General features: G+C 44.6%; 1 protein-coding gene across 1 annotated transcript in view; it reads left to right on the forward strand.

Annotated features, from left to right (window-relative positions):
* Positions 1-1,093: 1,093 nt before the first annotated feature.
* LOC306700253 (protein TMEPAI-like) overlaps positions 1,094-18,940 on the forward strand; it is a gene marked incomplete at its 3' end in the record, with an annotated part of 35,653 nt that continues 17,806 nt past the window's right edge. The window contains exon 1 of the mRNA XM_079165216.1: positions 1,094-1,308. Within this exon, the coding sequence (XP_079021342.1) occupies positions 1,215-1,308 (94 nt within the window). The 5' untranslated portion in view covers positions 1,094-1,214. The remainder of the gene's footprint in view (positions 1,309-18,940) is intronic.

Genomic DNA, 18,940 nt, shown 5'->3' on the forward strand with positions numbered 1-18,940 from the left:
GTTGTGTATATGTGTGTCAATGCACACTCAGGTCCTGATGGCAAGAAATAATGTTGCAATAACAGTAGTTTTATTCTGGTGAACTGCTAAACTGTAGAAATCAAATGCAATAGATCAAGTCAGTATTCATTTGTAGTACTTTTTGGTGCTTATTAAAGCAAATACTTCAGACTCAACCACAAAGAGGATAGTTTGCTAAACAGGTGCAGCACTCTCAGCTGTATAAACTGTAATATTTATGAATAGTCAGTCAGCACGATAGCCAATTAATGCATTCTGCAGCTAATATATGCAAGGGCCTTCATGAATATTAACTAGGCCCACCAGACAGCACCGCACCAAGCATGACTGCAACAGGGGCCCTTGAATAAACAAAAATAGTCTTTTCTCATTCAAAGACAGCTACTTGCTGAGATCAGAAAATATGTTTATTTGGCTTCGTCACATAAGCCACTGGCAAGAAGAAAATAATGTCAAATAACCTAAATTCACGGATATAAGGACAGGATTGGTCTAAATGTGTTTATGATCTTTTTCTGTGTTTGGTATGAAAAGTGTTTGAAATGTTGGATCTCTAATTTGTATAATACGACCTGTTTTTCTTTCTTCCTATTATCCACACAAAGCGTGGTAGAGTCAGATAATTTTCCCCTCGGAGAGCTTAAACAGTGAGTCCAGTCTTTCCCTGTCTGTATTTTACAATCAAGTCTGAGTGTATATTGCATTTTATCATATGTTGGGCTGGTTCAAGTTGAGAGTCGTGTTATTTCTGTCCGCTCCTGAAGGCAGCACGTCTCTTTCCCCCTGTCTGGCCCGCCTCTTGAGCCCTCCAATTGGCCGGAGCGGCAGTCTGTCAGTTTGTGGGCGAGGCGTGAGCGCCTTGTGTGTGTGCGCTCTGCTACAGTAGAGGAAGGACAGCTGCTCTCAGCGGCGGAGGAAGGAACGGAACACAAACTATACAATGCGTTAGCCACGGGCAATGGCTCGTCCCCAAAACCTCCTTCTAGTTCACTCTGCGAGCCGCTCCGAGACAAACATGGCGTGAGAAAAACCGTGGGGAAAATAAGTGCGAAACTGTCGGGAGTTACTCGTTGCGGCGGACTCTGCTGCCGCTGCCTGGAAGTTTTCTGTTGTTTTCCAGTCGTGGGGCCCCGACAGTGGCGGCGGCGGCGGCGGCTCTCACCCCGGAGCGGTGTCCCGGTCTGCCCAGCCCCATGCAAAACCTAACGGCCCCTGGCGGCCCCGGCAACTCCAATGTCACCTGCTCCTGCAACTGCACCGCTTCCCAGCCACAGGGAATGGAGATATGTGAGTAAAACAAAAAAAGAAGTGTTGCGTTGCTTCTGACCGTAAAAAAACCAGCCCGCTTAATCCGTTTTATGTGCACGCTCCAGTGTAGCGACAGAAGGGACAACAAATCAGAGCAAGTCGTCATGCAAGACGGGCGAGCAATTCTGCTGTTAGCTCGCTATCGGCCGGCCGGACATTCTCTCTTCTGTAGAGTTACAGTCTGTTTGCAGTCTAATACAAACTTTACTGTGATTTTAGGCTCGTTACTGGTGTTTGTAATGTCTTTTCTTGTATTTATTGGACTCCTAGTTTGTCCGTGCCACACCATATTAAGTTTACACTGGTTAACAAACGATATGTTACTGCTATAGTAGCCATTACCTTACATAGCCGTGCTGTAATACTCAACATGTGAAAACTTTCATATTCCTATAGCATTAGCATCGTACACATGTACAGTCAGACTAGCTATCGAAACGTAATACAGCTTTTCTGCAGTTTCTTTTAACGAGAACTCTTAGGCTGTGAGTTTTTCCATTTCTGTTTCTTCTTGCTTTACTTTTCCTCAACGTTTTTTTGCCGAACGGGATACTTTTTAAATATGAATACTTGGAGGCGAATAGGCCGTGCATAGACAGGGCCGTGCATATGCTCCGAGGGATCCCCACAGAGGGTTAAATAGTTTGCCTGTCAGCAGACAGGAAACGCTCGAATGGTATGTTATGTCTGTCTGCCTCCTGAGCGAGCCCAGAGAGAAACTATCATTATCAGCTCTGCCCCCCTAACACCAGATCCACTGCAGATGTTCCACTTTATGACTGAAGACACACAGACAGACGCACAGGGGCAGCAGCAGACAGACAGACAGACAGACAGACAGACAGACAGACATGTAGAAATGCAGAGGACAGACTGTGTGCGTACATGCTGCGTGCGTGCGTGCGTGCGTGCGTGCATGCATGCATGCAAGCATCCAGTCTAACAGATCTTCAGACGGACAGACAGACGGAAGACAAATAAACAAGAGACAGGCGCGTAGCAGACAGGCGGGTATGGATTCACAACCAGGGAAAGAGCCAGACAAGTAGGGACAGAGATGCGGACAGACACATCCGAAGCCAGACTGATGGACGGACACACAGACGAGCTGCAGACAGAGGGACAGGGTTACAGTGATGTGTAATTTCCATCGGGGCCGAGGCCAGGCCTGGGCAGAGTGAGGTGAACGCGGGATATTAGATGTAGATTTGGCAGCAGAGCGTGGTTTCTGCTGACGCCACATTGTAACCAAGAAGTGTGTCTCTGTCTGTCTGTGTGTGTGTGTGTGTGTGTGTGTGTGTGTGTGTGAGAGTGTGTGTGTGTGTGAGTGTGTGTGAGTGTGAGTGTGTGTGTGTGTGTGTGTGTGTGTGAGTGTGTCTGGCAGGCAGACGAAACTGGTGCTCTACCATTTGTTTTTTTGTTTTTTTCTGTGGCATCATCGTATTGCCAGCCAGGAAAAAAAGCACATAGTCAGGCATGAACGGGTGCACCCACAGACACACTGATACAGCAGAGAGCCTAATTAGATAATCCAGCAGAGAGCTGCATGAGACTTCAGAGCTGCAGAAAAAACAACCAAAGTCAAATGATTGTGTATTTAAGAATGTAATAAATGGCGTACTGTATTTAAGCTCATGCACGTGTCTGTTTGGTGCCAAATAAAAATGCCTGCTCGGTATGTTCAACGTATTCCTCGTCATCCGATTGGAGGGAGTTCAATTCACAAGTGGTTTGAAATAGCGTGTCCTACTGTAGCGGCCGTCTGGTTTTGAAAAGAGCTCTTGTTTGTGGGCCGTGTTGTCATGCAGACTCGGCAAAGGCTGAATAATGTAGCTCATGCTTTGATGATTTCAGTGGCTGAAGAAAAGAGCTACAGTCTGCCTTTTTTCCCTTTTTTTTTTTCTTCTTCCTCTTTTTGAAGCGGAGCGGGCGGTCTCGCTGGTGTGTTTCCTCTTCATTCAGACGAGGAGGGGAATTAAAAGGGACCACGAAAACACAGAGGGAATCACAGTGCAGACAGTGTGTCACGGCCAGGAATCGAACCTCTGCGCTCACACACACTGACTGGGATTCACGTGTAGAATTTGAGGAGGAGAGACCCGTAACAAGTGTTGGTCTCTAGCTGTTGCTTGCTCTCAGGTTCCTTGTGGTTATCTGGTATCACAGGTGTGGCGTTATGAAGTCCTGAGATATTGTCAAGTCCTGAGGTCAATTGGCGCCGCTTCATAAAGACTTTGTTGTATTTGTGCATATTTCTTTAGCTTAAACCTACAGTTAGCCCAGTATTTCTCAAACTGTGGGGCGCAGTGGTATTACAGGTGGGGCGCAGGGGAAATGCAGAATTTTTTTAATTTCAAGAACTTTATTGAGGACTTCACATATTACAAAAATACAAAGTACACAGACTTAAAACTAAGTCATTAATACATACATGGCGAAATGCCTGTACTTTTGTGTAAATGTTTACGTTACGCTGTTAACAGGTTATGCTTGCGCATGCGCGACGGCCAAGATCCTTGGCGACTCACATTTGTAGCTTAGTGTGCAGAATGAAGAGACATTATGGAGATGACGTCCGACTCTACCCGGAGACTGAGGTTTACGGCTCAACACTGAGTGAGTTCTGGCTTGTGTGGAGAGGGAGCCTCCGCTCATCGGACAGAGGGCTGAGGGCATTCTGCTTCCCTTCACCACATCCTACCTCTGTGAGATCGGCTTTTCTGCTGTTGCCTCTCAAAACAAGATGCAGATCTAAGCTCAACATTGAGCATTGACTGAGAGTGGCCGCATCAAGTCTGCAACCCCGTTTAAAAAAGATTTGTAGTGGAAAGCAGCTCATTGCAGCCACTGATACAACTTAATGGCTGACACATATCTGCACTCATTTGGTTTTGCACAGGTTGCACGTTATTGTTGTTTTGAAAAGATATGCAGTGCAAAACAGGTTAATTGTAGCCACAATAAGCTATTTTTTTGCCAAATATGAGGGTTTTTTTGCACATAGAACTTTATTTGCATTGTTCTAACAAAGTGATTGCACAATGTATTTGTTTTTTTGTTTTCAAAATGTTATTTCAATAAAAATTCAACATGGACCATGTTGTTACCATGTTGTTGGGGCGGTGGGGCATGAACATTTTTCTTCCTCCAAAGTGGGCCTGACAGAGAAAGTTTGAGAACCACTGAGTTAGCTGTTGACATTTTTAACCCACAGTGATGTTTGATTGCACATCCAGTGTTATAGGAAGTTGGGTTTCTCTGTGAAGGCATGGTCCCTGCAGGGTGACACCATAGGCAGGTCCTCTGCAAACACTCTTAAGTTATTTAATCTTGTATTGAGTCTTCCTCCTATCAGTCCCGTCTTTTCTTAAGCAAATGGGGAAATACTACGCCAACTGCGTGAGGTCATTTCGCTTGTTCTAATGCAAACACCCTTTGCCTTTTTTCAGTCAAGAGATGTTATCTTGGTTGCGGTGCAGTAAAGTTTTCATGTGGTCCTAAACACCTAATGTTTAGGAACATGGACATTTTGGACCAAATAAAAAAAAGGTTCTGTATCAAATAGGGATGTTGTGATACTAGAAATGTAGTAGTCGCGCCTGTACCTGTGAATTCGACCAATTTTCCACACCCAGTTCAATACCACAGTAAGAAAGAAGACACAACAATATATTCCATGTATCTCCTCCCTTATTACAGTTTGCAGGCTAATATTTGCCAAATTATTATTAATCCCGGATGTTCCGCATCAAATTTGTCATTATTACGTTATCATTTACCTTCACCTAATACTCATTTTTACTGAACAGAGCTTGAACGCATCATAATGTACTTCGATGCAACCTCCCTATGTTAGCTATTAGCTAAGTTCGAGCTGGACTGTGCCAGCTGCTAACGGTAACTAGCTCTCCTCTTGCCCATTTCAGCATTGTTGTTCACAAAGTAGCATTATCGGCGATATTTTCTATCGTCCGCGGGACGATGGGACTCCTCGAGCCCTGATCCCCGGTACGTACGGTACAGTCACGTTTTCCAATTTTTGGCATCAACTTGGTACTGAAGTATCGCTTCATGTGACATCCCTATCGAGTATCGAAACTTTTATATTTCTCATAGTAAGACATCCGAAAATTGTCTTGATATCGGGACCAAAACTCAGGTATCATTTTGGCGTATCAACACATTTCAAGTCAGACCTGGGCCATTATTGAGAAGAAAAAGTTGTTAAATGTGTTTCCCCAGAAAGGACAATAAAACCCTGTTGTGTGGAATAATCTTACAACGTGTGCTTCTCATCCTCCTGGTGCACACACAGTGGTACGCATGCACTGGCCTCTTGGGACAGGCCTCGGTGCATGTGTCAGAGACTTGAGCGGCTGTCTGCGTCTCTGTGTATGTAACAGTTAGCCTGCAGCAGGGGCCAGCCAGCCAGACGGATGTAAACGGCCTGATCTGTAATCCTGTGTGTGAGCGGTGTTAGTGTGTAGGTGGCGGCGGGGGTCATCTGCCAACTTCCCTTAGGCCAAACACGCACACCGGCTACTTGTTGACTCTCCCTCGAAAAACGCACGCGCAAGAAAAATGTACACATAGGCGCACACGCGTTTACAGCCAGATATATGCACACAGACGTACGCAGACAGCCACTCTCCGGCTCAGCCAATATTTACCCTGCAGTCTCCCGCCAGACAGCCAATCCAATCTCTCACTAAGCTCTTTGTTGTTTGTTTGGGTTCTGTTTTTTTGCCTTTTGTTTGTGGAGGTGTTGTTCAGTTTGGAATTAGTTTTTATTTCGTTTTATTATTAAGGAATTTCAATAATTAGCCCTGGTTTAAAAAAAATTATGAAAAAAAGACTCTAAATATAAATTGTAAGACTTTGGGCAGGGGGACTTTAAAGACAACCAAACACTGTTTAAAGAGAAAAAAAAATCCTTTCTTTTTGTTCCTTTTCTTGCGATCACTGCTCCTGTAATTAATTTCACGGGGAATTTCTACACTTGGTTAGTGTCTCTCACTGGGGCCTTATTTAGTCTGCCTCCTCTGATGAGCTGGGGGGGTTACAGCAGTGAACAGTGGTGCTCAACGTGTGAGGGGTTAAGAAAGAGCTCCTTGTTTTCTGTAAGTCAGAGGGTAGAGGCTGCTTTTGTACACTGTGGGGGTTGACCTGCAGACGCACTCTGCTGGCTCAGGTGACTTTAGCACATATTCTGGTAGAGAGCACACTGCGAACATATCCATGTCGTAAAGTTATCCAGAGAGAGTATTGGGTTTTCTCAATTACATCAAAACAGCAGACTACTACAACTCAGGGTGGCGAAATATTGCTCTTAACTTGCCATTTAGTCCAAAATGTGTTTTCTTTAACCCTTTGAAATCCAATACTCCCCTTGTCATTTATCTTAAGCTTAAGGACAGAATCCAACATGCTCTATATTCTTTTTTTTAAGCCACGTGAAGTCTCACAATGAGCAAAATAGGACTGATAGTAAACATATTTTTGATCATAGATTCTCAAATGTCAGCAAATATTCAATAGCTTTGAGTGTTTTTCAAATCCGACCAACAGCCCAAACCCCAAAGATAATCAATTGACTATTAGACAACAACATCAAAAAACGTAAATATCCACATTGAAGAAGACAAGACCAGTGACTTTTTACAACAGTTACTGAAAGGTTCTCTATACGACATTCAGAGCATTGACCTCCGGTTCTGCCGAGTGAAGCCGATGTGGAAGTGTCTTGAACCTGCATTCTCTCTAGTGTCCACCAGGGGGCGACTCCTCTGGTTGTATAGAAGTCTATGAGAAAATGACTCTACTTCTCTCTTGATTTATTACCTCAGTAAACATTGTAAACATGAGTTTATGGTCTCAATCTCTAGTTTCAAGTCTTCTTCAATACAGCATGATGTTCATTTAGTAAATGATGGTCCATTTAGAGTCAAACAGACCATAAAGCAGGGGATGCTTTAGGGCGGGGCTACTGTGATTTACAGGTTGCTGCCGCTACCAGAGATGTATACGGCTTCTCTACGTCACGCCTCCACATTCCAAATATGGTAACTTCTGTTCATTGGTTGTGGAAAAAACGACATGTCGACGGCCGTAATCCAAGATGGTGACTCAACTTTTCTAAACAACAGTCCCCAAAATACAGTCTATGGCTGCTAGCCGCCGGCTCAGCAGTGAATCAAGGAAAGCCGTGTATAGATGTTTTTGATTCTTTTAATTTAACACCTTTTTAAATGATCAAATAGTTTGCCACCTAATTTTCTGTTGATTTGCTGGATGACAAATCAACACATTCTTGCAGCTCCCTATTGAAACGTTTGACCCTGATGTTGTACGTTTTAACGGCTGCACCATTCCATCAAATTGAAACATTCTAGATGTCTTGTACATTTTTTAATACACATTTCCCTCCAAAATTCAGACTCACATATTTAGTACTTTTTATGAACTTCGTAATCTCTACTATTAAAACAAAGTTCTGTTGGTTTTGGCTCAATAACATGTTTCAACCACTGGTGGGACAATGAGGTAGAAGATGTTACTTTTCATTGGGAAATAAAATGCCAGTAAAGTTTCATTTATTATGCATGTGATCGTTAATTAATTAACTTTTGAATCAAATTCTGTCATGATTGGGGTCGAGTCATTTCCCCAAATTGTTAAGAAGAAGGTCAAAAATCTTCAAATTCCTTTCTTTTCTTTTTTTTTATCTCTTTTTATTTGGAAATATTGGCAGACATAGAATACAGTAAACATGCACTTTGACTTATATTCCTTTTAATGACTGACTTTATCCTTCAATTATTTAATGAGGACGAAATCTTCAGACAGGTTTCTAGATACCTTCCGGAGTTTTGGACCACAGCAGTGTTTATTTTTTGCGAGGCGGGTCCCAGCGTTGTGTGTGTGTGTGTGCAGCGGTCCCAGCGTTGTGTGTGTGCAGCGGTCCCAGCGTTGTGTGTGTGCAGCGGTCCCAGCGTTGTGTGTGTGTGTGTGTGCAGCGGTCCCAGCGTTGTGTGTGTATGTGCAGCGGTCATGGCGTTAGTTTACTCACAGAGCGCTTTCTGTATGAGCAACACTGAATGTAAACACTTGTTTGTTTGCTTGAAAACAGCCCAGGGCACTTCTTTTTTTAAATGAATATTTTTGCTGTCGTGGATGGAAGCTGTGTGGTTGATGTGTGACTACCCGTGTTTGTTTGGGCTCCTGGTCTCTGTGGTACTGAGCCCTCACACCAGTGGTCCAGGATGGTCAGCTATATACATGATGCCATGTTAGCACAGCAGGGATAGGATTTGTCATGGCTTCTTCTTTGGTCATTTTTTAATTTGTGCCTTAAATCAGCTTGACCACCGTTCACATTCTCATCTTGTGGTCGTGTTTCTGGAGTCAAACTGACAACCTCTTGAAGCCACAAGCGCTGTGGGAAAACAGCGCCCACTCACTCCAGCCGATCCAGGTCAAGTTCAGGCGGCCACTTCCGAAGTCAAACTCGACCCGGCTGCTCCAGCAGCATTCACGACCTCGTCACTGGCTGCTGGGGCTCCCTTTGTGTCTAGATTCTGCACCCCCCCCCCCCCCCCCCCCCCCCCCCCCCCCCACCACCACCACCACCACACACACACACACACACACACACACACACACACACACACACACACACACACACACACCCCTCAGTTCCCAAAATGCCCTTGGGACCAGGGCAGATTTGTAGTCCTAGTGTGTTTGGAGACAGGCCATCCGTCAAGTGTGTGTGTGTGTATGATGGTGGGGGGTTGTTGGTAGTCTGCTGTCTCGGTCAACAGCTATTTACACACAGTCTGACTGCTCGAGACTCTAAAGAGTCCCAGTGAATGAATCAGCCCCCGCTGTCTGCTGCGCGTCCCATGACTCCAGGTCCGGGGACATGCACGGGGACATATTACAGTCAATCAAGTCGCTGCGCTCCAGACAGTACACAAGCACACTTGTCTTTCTTTTTTTTTGCCATGTCGCAGATTTGTTTTCCCCAGCATTGAGGCAACTCAAACCGCTTGGCATGTTTATTACCCTTTGTGAGCCCGAGTCTCGTCTCTCTCGCTCTCTCTCTCTCCTCACATGAAACAAAGCAGCGATTATCACTTTGAAATTACAAATGCTGTTTTTTTGCGTTGTATGAGACAAAACGAGAGAAAGAAAAGAAGAAGCAAGCAGAAATGCTGTGCCTCCTGCTGTTTGTCATATTTTTGGGTAATCCGTTTGTTTATGCGTGCAGGAACACCCAGACTGTGGAATAATGACATGTCTCTTCAAGTGGTTTGCCGGATTTTCTTTGGATTTTGAAGAGGCTTACGTGAAGTTTCCAAAGGGGGGGGGATATATGTGTGTGTGTGTGTGTGTGTGTGTGTGTGTGTGTGTGTGTGTGTGTGTGTGTGTGTGTGTGTGTGTGTGTGTGTGTGTGTGTGTGTGTGTGTGTGTGTGTGTGTGTGTGTGTGTGTGTGTGTGTGTGTGTGTAGGGGGGGGACATTTAAGAACTCAAGAAAATGACGTGTGGTCAGAACCATTTTCATACCATGCACAAAGGAGTATAGTTGTGTACTTATTGATGAGAGAGAAATGAGCTGAGAGCTGTGGACGGTGGTCTCATTTCTTACTATATAATTTAAGTTGTATTTGCATTATTTAATCCATGCACTTGAAGGAAATGATGCGGAAAACCAGCAGTTTCTTCATAGGGATGAATACATCACAAAGGGCTCCTATGTATCAACAGCAACTTTGACTTTTTTTGAAATGGGAATAGTTTACCTTGTTAGGGAAGTGAGTGTCAGAGAGTTTCTATTTGTCAAAGCATCATGCATTAGGCATGTGCTGTGATTTAAGGGGACTCGGGGAGTACTACTGTGGAAAAAAGGTGCATTAAAGCTAATGTGGCTCCAGAGGGAGCCGTGTGAAGCCTGATAAATTGGCTCCAGTGATCACTGAATCAGCGGCGGTTGGGCTGCAGACTACCAGCTTGTAAAATATAAAATCAGATTGTGGAGTTGGAAAGAAGTGAGCTTACTAGACCTCTGCAAGCGCTGCTTTGTGGACAAGGAGCTCGAGGCTACATTAGCCGCCACTAGCTTAGCACACCCAAATCTCCATTGTGGGTCGGACGAGGGGAGACGAATGTGTGGAATGGAAAATCATTATGTCTGGTTCTGCTGCATCAATAAAAACACAACAGCTCGGTAGAGAGTTTGACAATCAGTGGAGTCCTCTGTTAAACATGCGGTACGGACTGTTGAGCCCTTTGTGACCTGATGATCAACCTGAAGTGTGTCACAGCTGAAGGTAGAAGTGCGTAGTAGTTCCCGGCAGGAAGCCATATGGAAACATACCCGTCTGTCAAGTTCCTGGCAAAGTGAGATTTGGAAAAGGGAATTCTGAATTCTTTGTTTGTACTTGGAGTCTTACTGTCTGCTTTTTAAAGCAACACCACTAAATGAGAGCTGCAACGATTAGTTGTCACTATTAAATTGATCAACTATTTTGATTATCGGTTAGGTAGTTTGAGTAATTTTTCTAAAGGAAAGAAACTCCAAATTCTCTGAGTCCAGCTGCTTAAGTGTGAATATGTGTCTTGTTTTTTACTCCTCTGTGACATTAAACAGAATATCTTTTGAGTTGTGGACAAAAGGAGACATTTGACAACTTCATCTCTATTTTCTGACACTTTGTAGACCAAACAACTAACCCGTTAATCGAGAAACTAATCAACAGGTTAATCGACAATGGATATAATCGTTATTTGCAGGCTAAATCATAACTGTAAAGTAGGTACATGCAGGGTCTAAATTTGTAACCCGACATTTGCCAAACGCAAGAAAAACGTAATTTGCTATTGGCGTGTTGTCGTAATAAGTCTACTTTACTACAAACTCTCTTCACTATGAGTTGATTGTTATCTAACTAGTGGACACAGTTGCCTCTATGTCAGAATCAGTGTGTGATTTAAAGTTTTAACGGTAACGATATCATCAGGATCTTTTTCTTTAAAGCAGCAGATCAGTTTAAACTGAATTCCCTTGTAATGGTCTTCTCTCACACGTCCATAAGTTGTGGTCTCCCGCTGCAAGAAGACACTGATCGTGTGTGAACGAGCTCCTCTCGTGACGACTAGTGGTTCTTGTTGCTGTTTTTAATTTGCCTGAATATAAGTGAAGCGATTGACAACGATTGCGTTGTTGCCTAGCGCCACGTCGAAGCCTTTCACTGCAAATAAAGTAAAAATAAAATGCCTAAGTTTGACAGGAATATGAGCTACAAAAAGAATGAAAGCATTGTGGTGTGCCTCAAGTCATTAATAATACATAGTTCTACTTCTGAATATTGCAGAATGTTCTGGGTAGTTTGTATCAAAGAAGTGGTCGTTACTGCAGAACCCTCTGCTGCTTTTTTCTTTTGTTCCTTTATTTTACATGACTACTCCAACATATTTAGCCTCCACAGTTTATTTTAGTATCCCTGTCTTGTGTGTCAAAGGGGAGGGGGGTTAATCCACTGCCCCCCCAGCTGGGCCGCTGGCTGCTGCTTAACGAGGCCTTGCTCCGGGTTTGACCGCATCGCAGGAAATTACAAGGATTACACCAGAGGTAGAGAAGGAGATAGAGATAGCCTTTGTGTTTTAAATGTTAAAAAATACAACAACAATGAAACAGCTCTGGGTTAACATGTACTTGGATGAACTGTGGCTCCCCTTCAGTCCATATATATTGGGACTAGGTCATAGATGGTGTGTTTTTGTTAGCATTGCACTGGTTCCCTTCTACAAAGAAGCAATGGGATTTTTGATTATTGCAGAACATATGCTCTGTGGCAAACACAAGTTCATGACACTTAAATGTTTCGATCAGTGAGATAATCTTCACAAATGAACACCACTTTTAGGATTTTTCAAGCGTGAATGCAATCGACAGAAGTGAAAAGCTAACGCTGGGTTATAAACAAATACTAGACCACTACTAAGCTAAAGGAGCATAGACTGTATATAAGAAGTGGATGTAGTCATCGTGACTTCACCCTTTGGTTTGTCGTTTTGAAGCCTAGAGTTCGCCATCTTTGCCATATCCATCTTAGTTGTTTTTTTGGAACCAGTGAACAGAAGTGACCATATTTGGAATGCGGAGAAGCAACATAGAGACGTCTCTGGTAGCGACCTGTCAATCACAGTAGCCCCGCCCTAAAGCATACTCTGCTTTATGGTCTGTTTGACTCTAAATGGACCATCGTTTACTAAATGAACATCATGCTGTATTGAAGAAGACTTGAAACTAGAGATTGAGACCATAAACTCATGTTTACAATGTTTACTGAGGGAATAAATCAAGAGAGAAGTAGAGTCATTTTCTCATAGACTTCTATACAACTAGAGGAGTCGCCCCCTGGTGGACACTAGAGAGAATGCAGGTTTTAAGACACTTCAGCATTGGCTTCACTTTTCAGAACCGGAGGTTGCTGCCTGGTGATGACATGTTCTAGTTTCACTCATTAGCAACCGCCCTCTTAAAAATATTTTAAAGAGACGTAAAATCTTCAAAATTCACGAGACGAGTATTTGCCATATTTGTACGTCGTAAAACAAAACGTTAAAATCACTTAAACTCCACAGACTTCATTTCAGACATCTAACCAAAAACCCATCAAAAAAACCCTGACTTCCTGGTGAGGGAACCGGAAGTGCCAAAAATGCTGAGTCACTTCTGGAGTTTAGGACTTATTCCTGCAGCACTCTATGGAACAACTCGTTATTTTATTATTTTACATTTTAACCCAGTTTAACCTCCCAGCCCGGAGACAAGTGGTAAAGGACGCGTGTGGGCGTCAGACAGAGAAGGATCTGGTCGGCCAATCTCCTCCTCCTCCCTCTCCCTTCCCATCCAGACACCGCAAGTCAGACAGCGGTGTCTGATACCTACCACCCCCCACACTTCTCCCCCTCATCCTCTCCCCTCAGCAGCCACCAGCTGACCCCAATCAGGCACAGGGCCTGCTGTATTGTCTGGGTGGGGAGGGGACACACACGCACACACACACACCCACACACCCCTACACACACACACGCTCATAGACTCAGACAGGGGGTCAGAGGGAGATAGAGGCTGTCTAGTCTGGTCTGGCCTGCCTCTTTGACTCCCAACCCCCCAACCATAACACAGCAGCTCTCCTTTCCTCTCCCCGTCATCTCCTTTTCCTCTCCTCTTCTCCTTCCCTGCCTTCATTTAGACTCAGATTCAGATTGGAAGTCCCAAATGTATCTGATGCTTGTTATGTAAAGTGTTTTGGAGTGGCATTGTCTTGCTAACTGAATTATCAAGCGTCATCATCTAAATGAGTTGGCGTTCTTGTCTGCCTGCTCAACATTGCGGAAATATGGGACGCCGATTTCTTTGTCAAGGAAAGAGCATCTTCAAGCTTGATTTTTGTTAAGTTGTATACCAGGCGGCAACCTCTTCTGCAGAGTGAGGTTAATGTGGAAGTGTCTTCAACTTGCATTCTCTCTAATGTCCACCAGGGGGCGACTCCTCTGGTTGTATAGAAGTCTATGAGAAAATGACTCTACTTCTCTCTTGATTTATTACCTCAGTAAACATTGTAAACATGAGTTTATGGTCTCAATCTCTAGTTTCAAGTCTTCTTCAATACAGCATGATGTTCATTTAGTAAATGATGGTCCATTTAGAGTCAAACAGACCATAAAGCAGGGGACGCTTTAGGGCGGGCTTACTGTGATTGACAGGTCGCTGCCGCTACCTGAGCTGTATACGGCGTCTCTACGTCACACATAATTGTAAAGATGTTGAATATCCACACTATTTACTCTTATGTGAGTAAGGTTTACTCACAACTGCAGTGCCACGCCGTTACTGAACCTTTATTCTATTGACGCTGTATATACAACTCACTCCTAATAAAACTTTAAATGATGTGGAAATACATAGTTTGCATTCAGGGTCTGGTTGTCATGGAAATAGATGAACAGGGTGAGAGAAAGCTGAAGAGACGAATGTATCATGTAGGCTAACTGAAAGCATTTGACTCACAGCTTAAGTGGCCATTTGTGTTGAAACTCACCACTTTTTGAAGTTCACACATTGACCACACATGAAGGAAGGAGGTATTTTTAGCTTTAGATGGACGAGGATGGCATCAGTCTCTGCCTGTCTCCCGTCCCTGATCATCACTCCCGGCTTTCTGCTTCAAGCCGCCGTGGCTCCCGGCTAGCGTTGCTAACGACGACCAGGCCTCCGTGCTGCATGGAGATCCCGCATGTGAATTATTAATATAGGTCACAGTTGCGGCATCCGGCTCGGCCCGGGCCCGGGTGCCGTCCCGACGCCATCGCAACACGTGGCCCCCTTCCCTGGCTCACCCCCGGTCCTTCCCCATCTGTCTGCCAGATTAGCCCGAGCGGATCACCCTTCACCGAGGTCTGCGCCAGGTGCGGCCTTCTAGCGAAAAAGGGCCCCCTCGCCAAGAGATCCTCCTGTGAGGGTCCGGGATGCCTTTTACCTGTGAATTCTAATTCCCCCCACAAACTTGTCCCAGGCTCTGATGTCGTGAATGGTCCAAAAATGTCTGTGTCTGCGATTGTAATAAGGATTCTTTCCATAAACACTTAGTCCCCCGCCGGTAATGCTGCACCCTGGGCCGCTCATTTACAGCAATTATATTTTCATGAGACAGGAATCTTAATGGGAAGAGTTTATGGTTCCTCATAAGAAACAGGCTTCCCATGATGAATTGCATCCTTATGTGTGTGTGAGTGTGAGTAAGCGGTCGGGACCGGTCGGGAGTCCCATTTCAAGAGGTGTGTGTGTGTGTGTGTGTGTGTGTGTGTGTGTGTGTGTGTGTGTGTGTGTGTGTGTGTGTGTGTGTGTGTGTGTGTGTGTGTGTGTGTGTGTGTGTGTGTGTGTGTGTGTGTGTGTGTGTGTGTGTGTGTGCGCGCGCGCGCGCGCGCCATAAACAGGGACAGACATGCCCTCTCAGCTGTTTTTTGTCTGCAGAAGCACACACGCACACAGTCAGACTGCAGCTCTATGCAGCATTGAATAGCTGTAAATCGGCCGAAGATTATCTAATTTAGCTTTTTATCATATTGTCAAAACACCTCACTTAGAAACGTTTTTTCAAAGCTGTCCCATTAATCGGGCTAAAAATGTAAACTCGCCACGATCTTGACCTGACTCTTGCGCTAAAGGTTAAGCCACCTCCATTGGAGCAGGACGCACCGGAGAGTTCACTAAAGAGAGTGTGTGTCGCTGAGTCGTAGATGCCTCCGGTTACGCTCGGCCTTCGCGTCGTCCCAAAAGCAGTTCTCCCTCGTCGAGTCGGATGCTTCTTTTCATTCCGCGATATTCGCCGCGAGCTGAACTCCCCGAGTGGTGCTTTCTACAGGGAGATGGAGAAAAGAAGGTGGCGTGGGTGGATGGGGATGGGGAGGGGGTAGGGTGAGGAGGGGAAGAGGAGAAGAGATGGTGTTGTTCCACTGCTCTCCCTGTCGACTCTAGATAGCGAACTTAGTAGAAAGACATCATGAGACGCATCGGAGAAGCGCTTCGTTTGATGTCATCTGCCCAAAGCTCAGCTGTATCAACCCATCCTCTCATCAGCAGCCAAACATGAAAACACACAAGATTTAAGAAAAGAAGGAAAAAGACAACAAAACCAATCCCAACATATGAAAAGGGTCAGTTCACCCAAAGTACAAAGAAAGTACTATAAATTAGGGCTGGGCAATAAATCGATATTATATCTATATCTTGATATGAGACTAGTTGTCGTCTGACATTTTGGATTTTTCTGTTTTATGGCTGTTTTTAAAGGCTGCATTACAGTCAAGTGATGTCATTTTCTGAACCCGATTGTTCTAGCTGTTCTATTTACCCACTTAGTCATTATATCCACATTACAGATTGTTTATCAAAAATGTAATTGTGTAAATATGTCGAAAGCACCAGCAATCAACCCTACAATGTCGTTGCAACATGGATATCGAGGGTCAAACATATAGGGATATTTGATTTTCTCCGTATCCTTATAGCCCCACTAGAAATATTGTTTCACATAACAGAGTCATGCGGGCAATTTTGATTTGATCTGTTTAGGATTGAGATTTAACCCTCTGAACCCCAAAATCCGCCAATCGTTTATCGTAGCCAGAAGCTGTAAAAGCTGACATAACCGTCAGATTGTGACGCTCCTTGAATACATCATGTGTGGCGAACGCCTCCGTCATTCTCTAGTTCCAGCTTCTGCGTTGTGAGGATTTGTTGCTATTCTTTGTCTCATGTAAAAATAAAGTGACTGTCAAGCAATTTGAACAAGTGATCTTTAGGGAATAGTGATGGGTTATGTTTCACTACATTCTGTCATTATATAGACCATACGACTGATAACAGAGGAGGCCCGACTCTGGAGATGGAGATCTTAAAAACCAGAGCACATGATACCAAAAATATTCAGCCTTCCAACCAAAGCAGAAGTTTTCACTTTCATAGTTTGTGCAATCGTTTCTCGAGAATCTTCTGTAGGCGACAATATGTGACATACATGATCTTGTAACAATACACTGCGTATGTAGTCAATGAATTGTGTAGCAGTCTAGACACGGCGCGCTGATGGAACATTTCTCAGAGCCGACAATAACCGTATTTCCATTCATCCATAAACGGCTCGGTTTATTCAGCATGGATAACTCATCCATTGCATTTCAAGTCTCATAGTGCAACACAGAGCAGACATTTGTGTGTGTGAGTTAGAGCTGAAGCGATGAATCAATTGGTTAATGGGCAGAACATTTATCTGCATATCGAGTGGTCACTGTAGTCACGACAAACTTCTCCTCAAATGTGAGGATTTGATGCTTTCGTCCGTTTCTTCAACTGAATATCTTTGGCTTTTGGACTGCTGGTTGGACAATACTGGACCCGAATCAGAGTAGTTTGATTCAAATTGTTCAATACGTTGCTTTTTTTCTCCCCATAGACGGGCAGATCTGGCATTCAGAAAATCCATGGCCATGATTTTGACCCCGTTAAAATGCGGGCCCCTCTAACAGCTTCATAATGAAGCGGAAATATTTTGTGCACTTCTCAACCTGGTGGGGTCCGGGCGGGCCGCTGACTCATGTCGCCCGGCTCTGGACCGACTCAGAAGGGCCCGAGGTGAAGGTGATTACCGTGATTCTGTTAGCGCTCACCACCTAATGGAAGAAGTCATATCTCCCCTGATATCTCACGACAAAAGCAACAATAAAAAAACATTGACTGTGCTTGTAAAACTATGTTGATATCGATCGATGCTGAAAAAGGCGGCCCGTGGGTCAACCTAATTGCTGACCCCTGCACTAAAAGGCAGCAAGAGAATGTGGGTTTTTTGGTGATTTGGATGAACCAAGCCTTTACATCGTTGGCCGTACTGCTTTAATGGCGGGAAAGGGGAAGCAGTTAGTTGGAGGAATGGAGATACTGTACCGCCGCAGCATCCGGGTTGGTCTGTAGCCCAGAGGACTTGATTTTTCTTTTTTCAGTTTTTTGTAAGACACGAGCTGCTCTCCACATTTAACGACCCTCCCCTCTGTTTGAACCCCTTCAATCTCCCCCCACTCCCCTCCTCCTCCTCCCCCGCCGCCCCAGGTCTATTTATACCTCCGTTCTTCCCGGAGCAAGCTTAAAACATCCTGGTCATCGTCCCCTCCCTTTTCTTCTTCTGCAGCTTCTTTTCCTTTTTTGTAGTTTCCTCTGTTTTGTCGGCAGCTGTTGCTCAGCACCGCACCGAGGTTCAGCCCGCGGTCACGGCCGAGTGTTCCAGCAAGGGGGAAAAGTTTTTTGATAGGACTCTTTTTTTTCTCCTGTATTTCCCTTTATCTTGCATTTTTTTCCCATATATATATATATATATATATATGGATGTGTAACTTGCTCCCCCCTTGCACTGACGTTGCTCTCACTTCCCTTTATCACTGTCTCACTTTCACTGTCTTTCTTTCCTCTCTCTTCTGTCTCTGTCTCTCTTTCCTGTCTAATCCTGCCTCCAAGGCATTTTGGGGGGGTTGCTCTGTTGGCTCGGCACCTTGAGAGCACGTGTGGAAGACATGTTTACACCCCTTCATGTGAGAAATGTGAGGAAGTGGGAGAAGAGAAAAAAGTGGGAGGGAAGGTGGGAGAGAGAGAAGAGAGGAAGAAGAGGAAAAAAGGATAGATGGATTAAGGAGGAGACGGGTGAGCACAGAGTGAAGGAGTGTGACGAAAAGAGTAGAAGAGGCAGACATAACGAGAGAGGAGGAGGAGGAGGAGGAGGAGGAGGAGGAGAAAGGCAGGCTAGAATAGAGAGAGAGGGGGAGAGGTGTCTCTCGGCGGGGAGACGGCGTGTTCGACAGTGAGTCATAGCAGAATAAAACGCCACGCAAGCATATGTTGCCGTTGAGGAGCCATCTTTTTTCCAAAATGGAAACCAGTTATGATTTGCGGGAAGAGATTGAAAAAAAAAGAAAGAAAAATAAAAGAAGCTGAGCAGATTAAATTGAGTTATCACAAACAGACGGGGTGTAATTACACAGCAGAGGAGGAGG

Source organism: Pholis gunnellus, assembly GCF_910591455.1.
Source record: "Pholis gunnellus genome assembly, chromosome: 8".
Taxonomy (NCBI): Eukaryota; Metazoa; Chordata; class Actinopteri; order Perciformes; family Pholidae; genus Pholis; species Pholis gunnellus.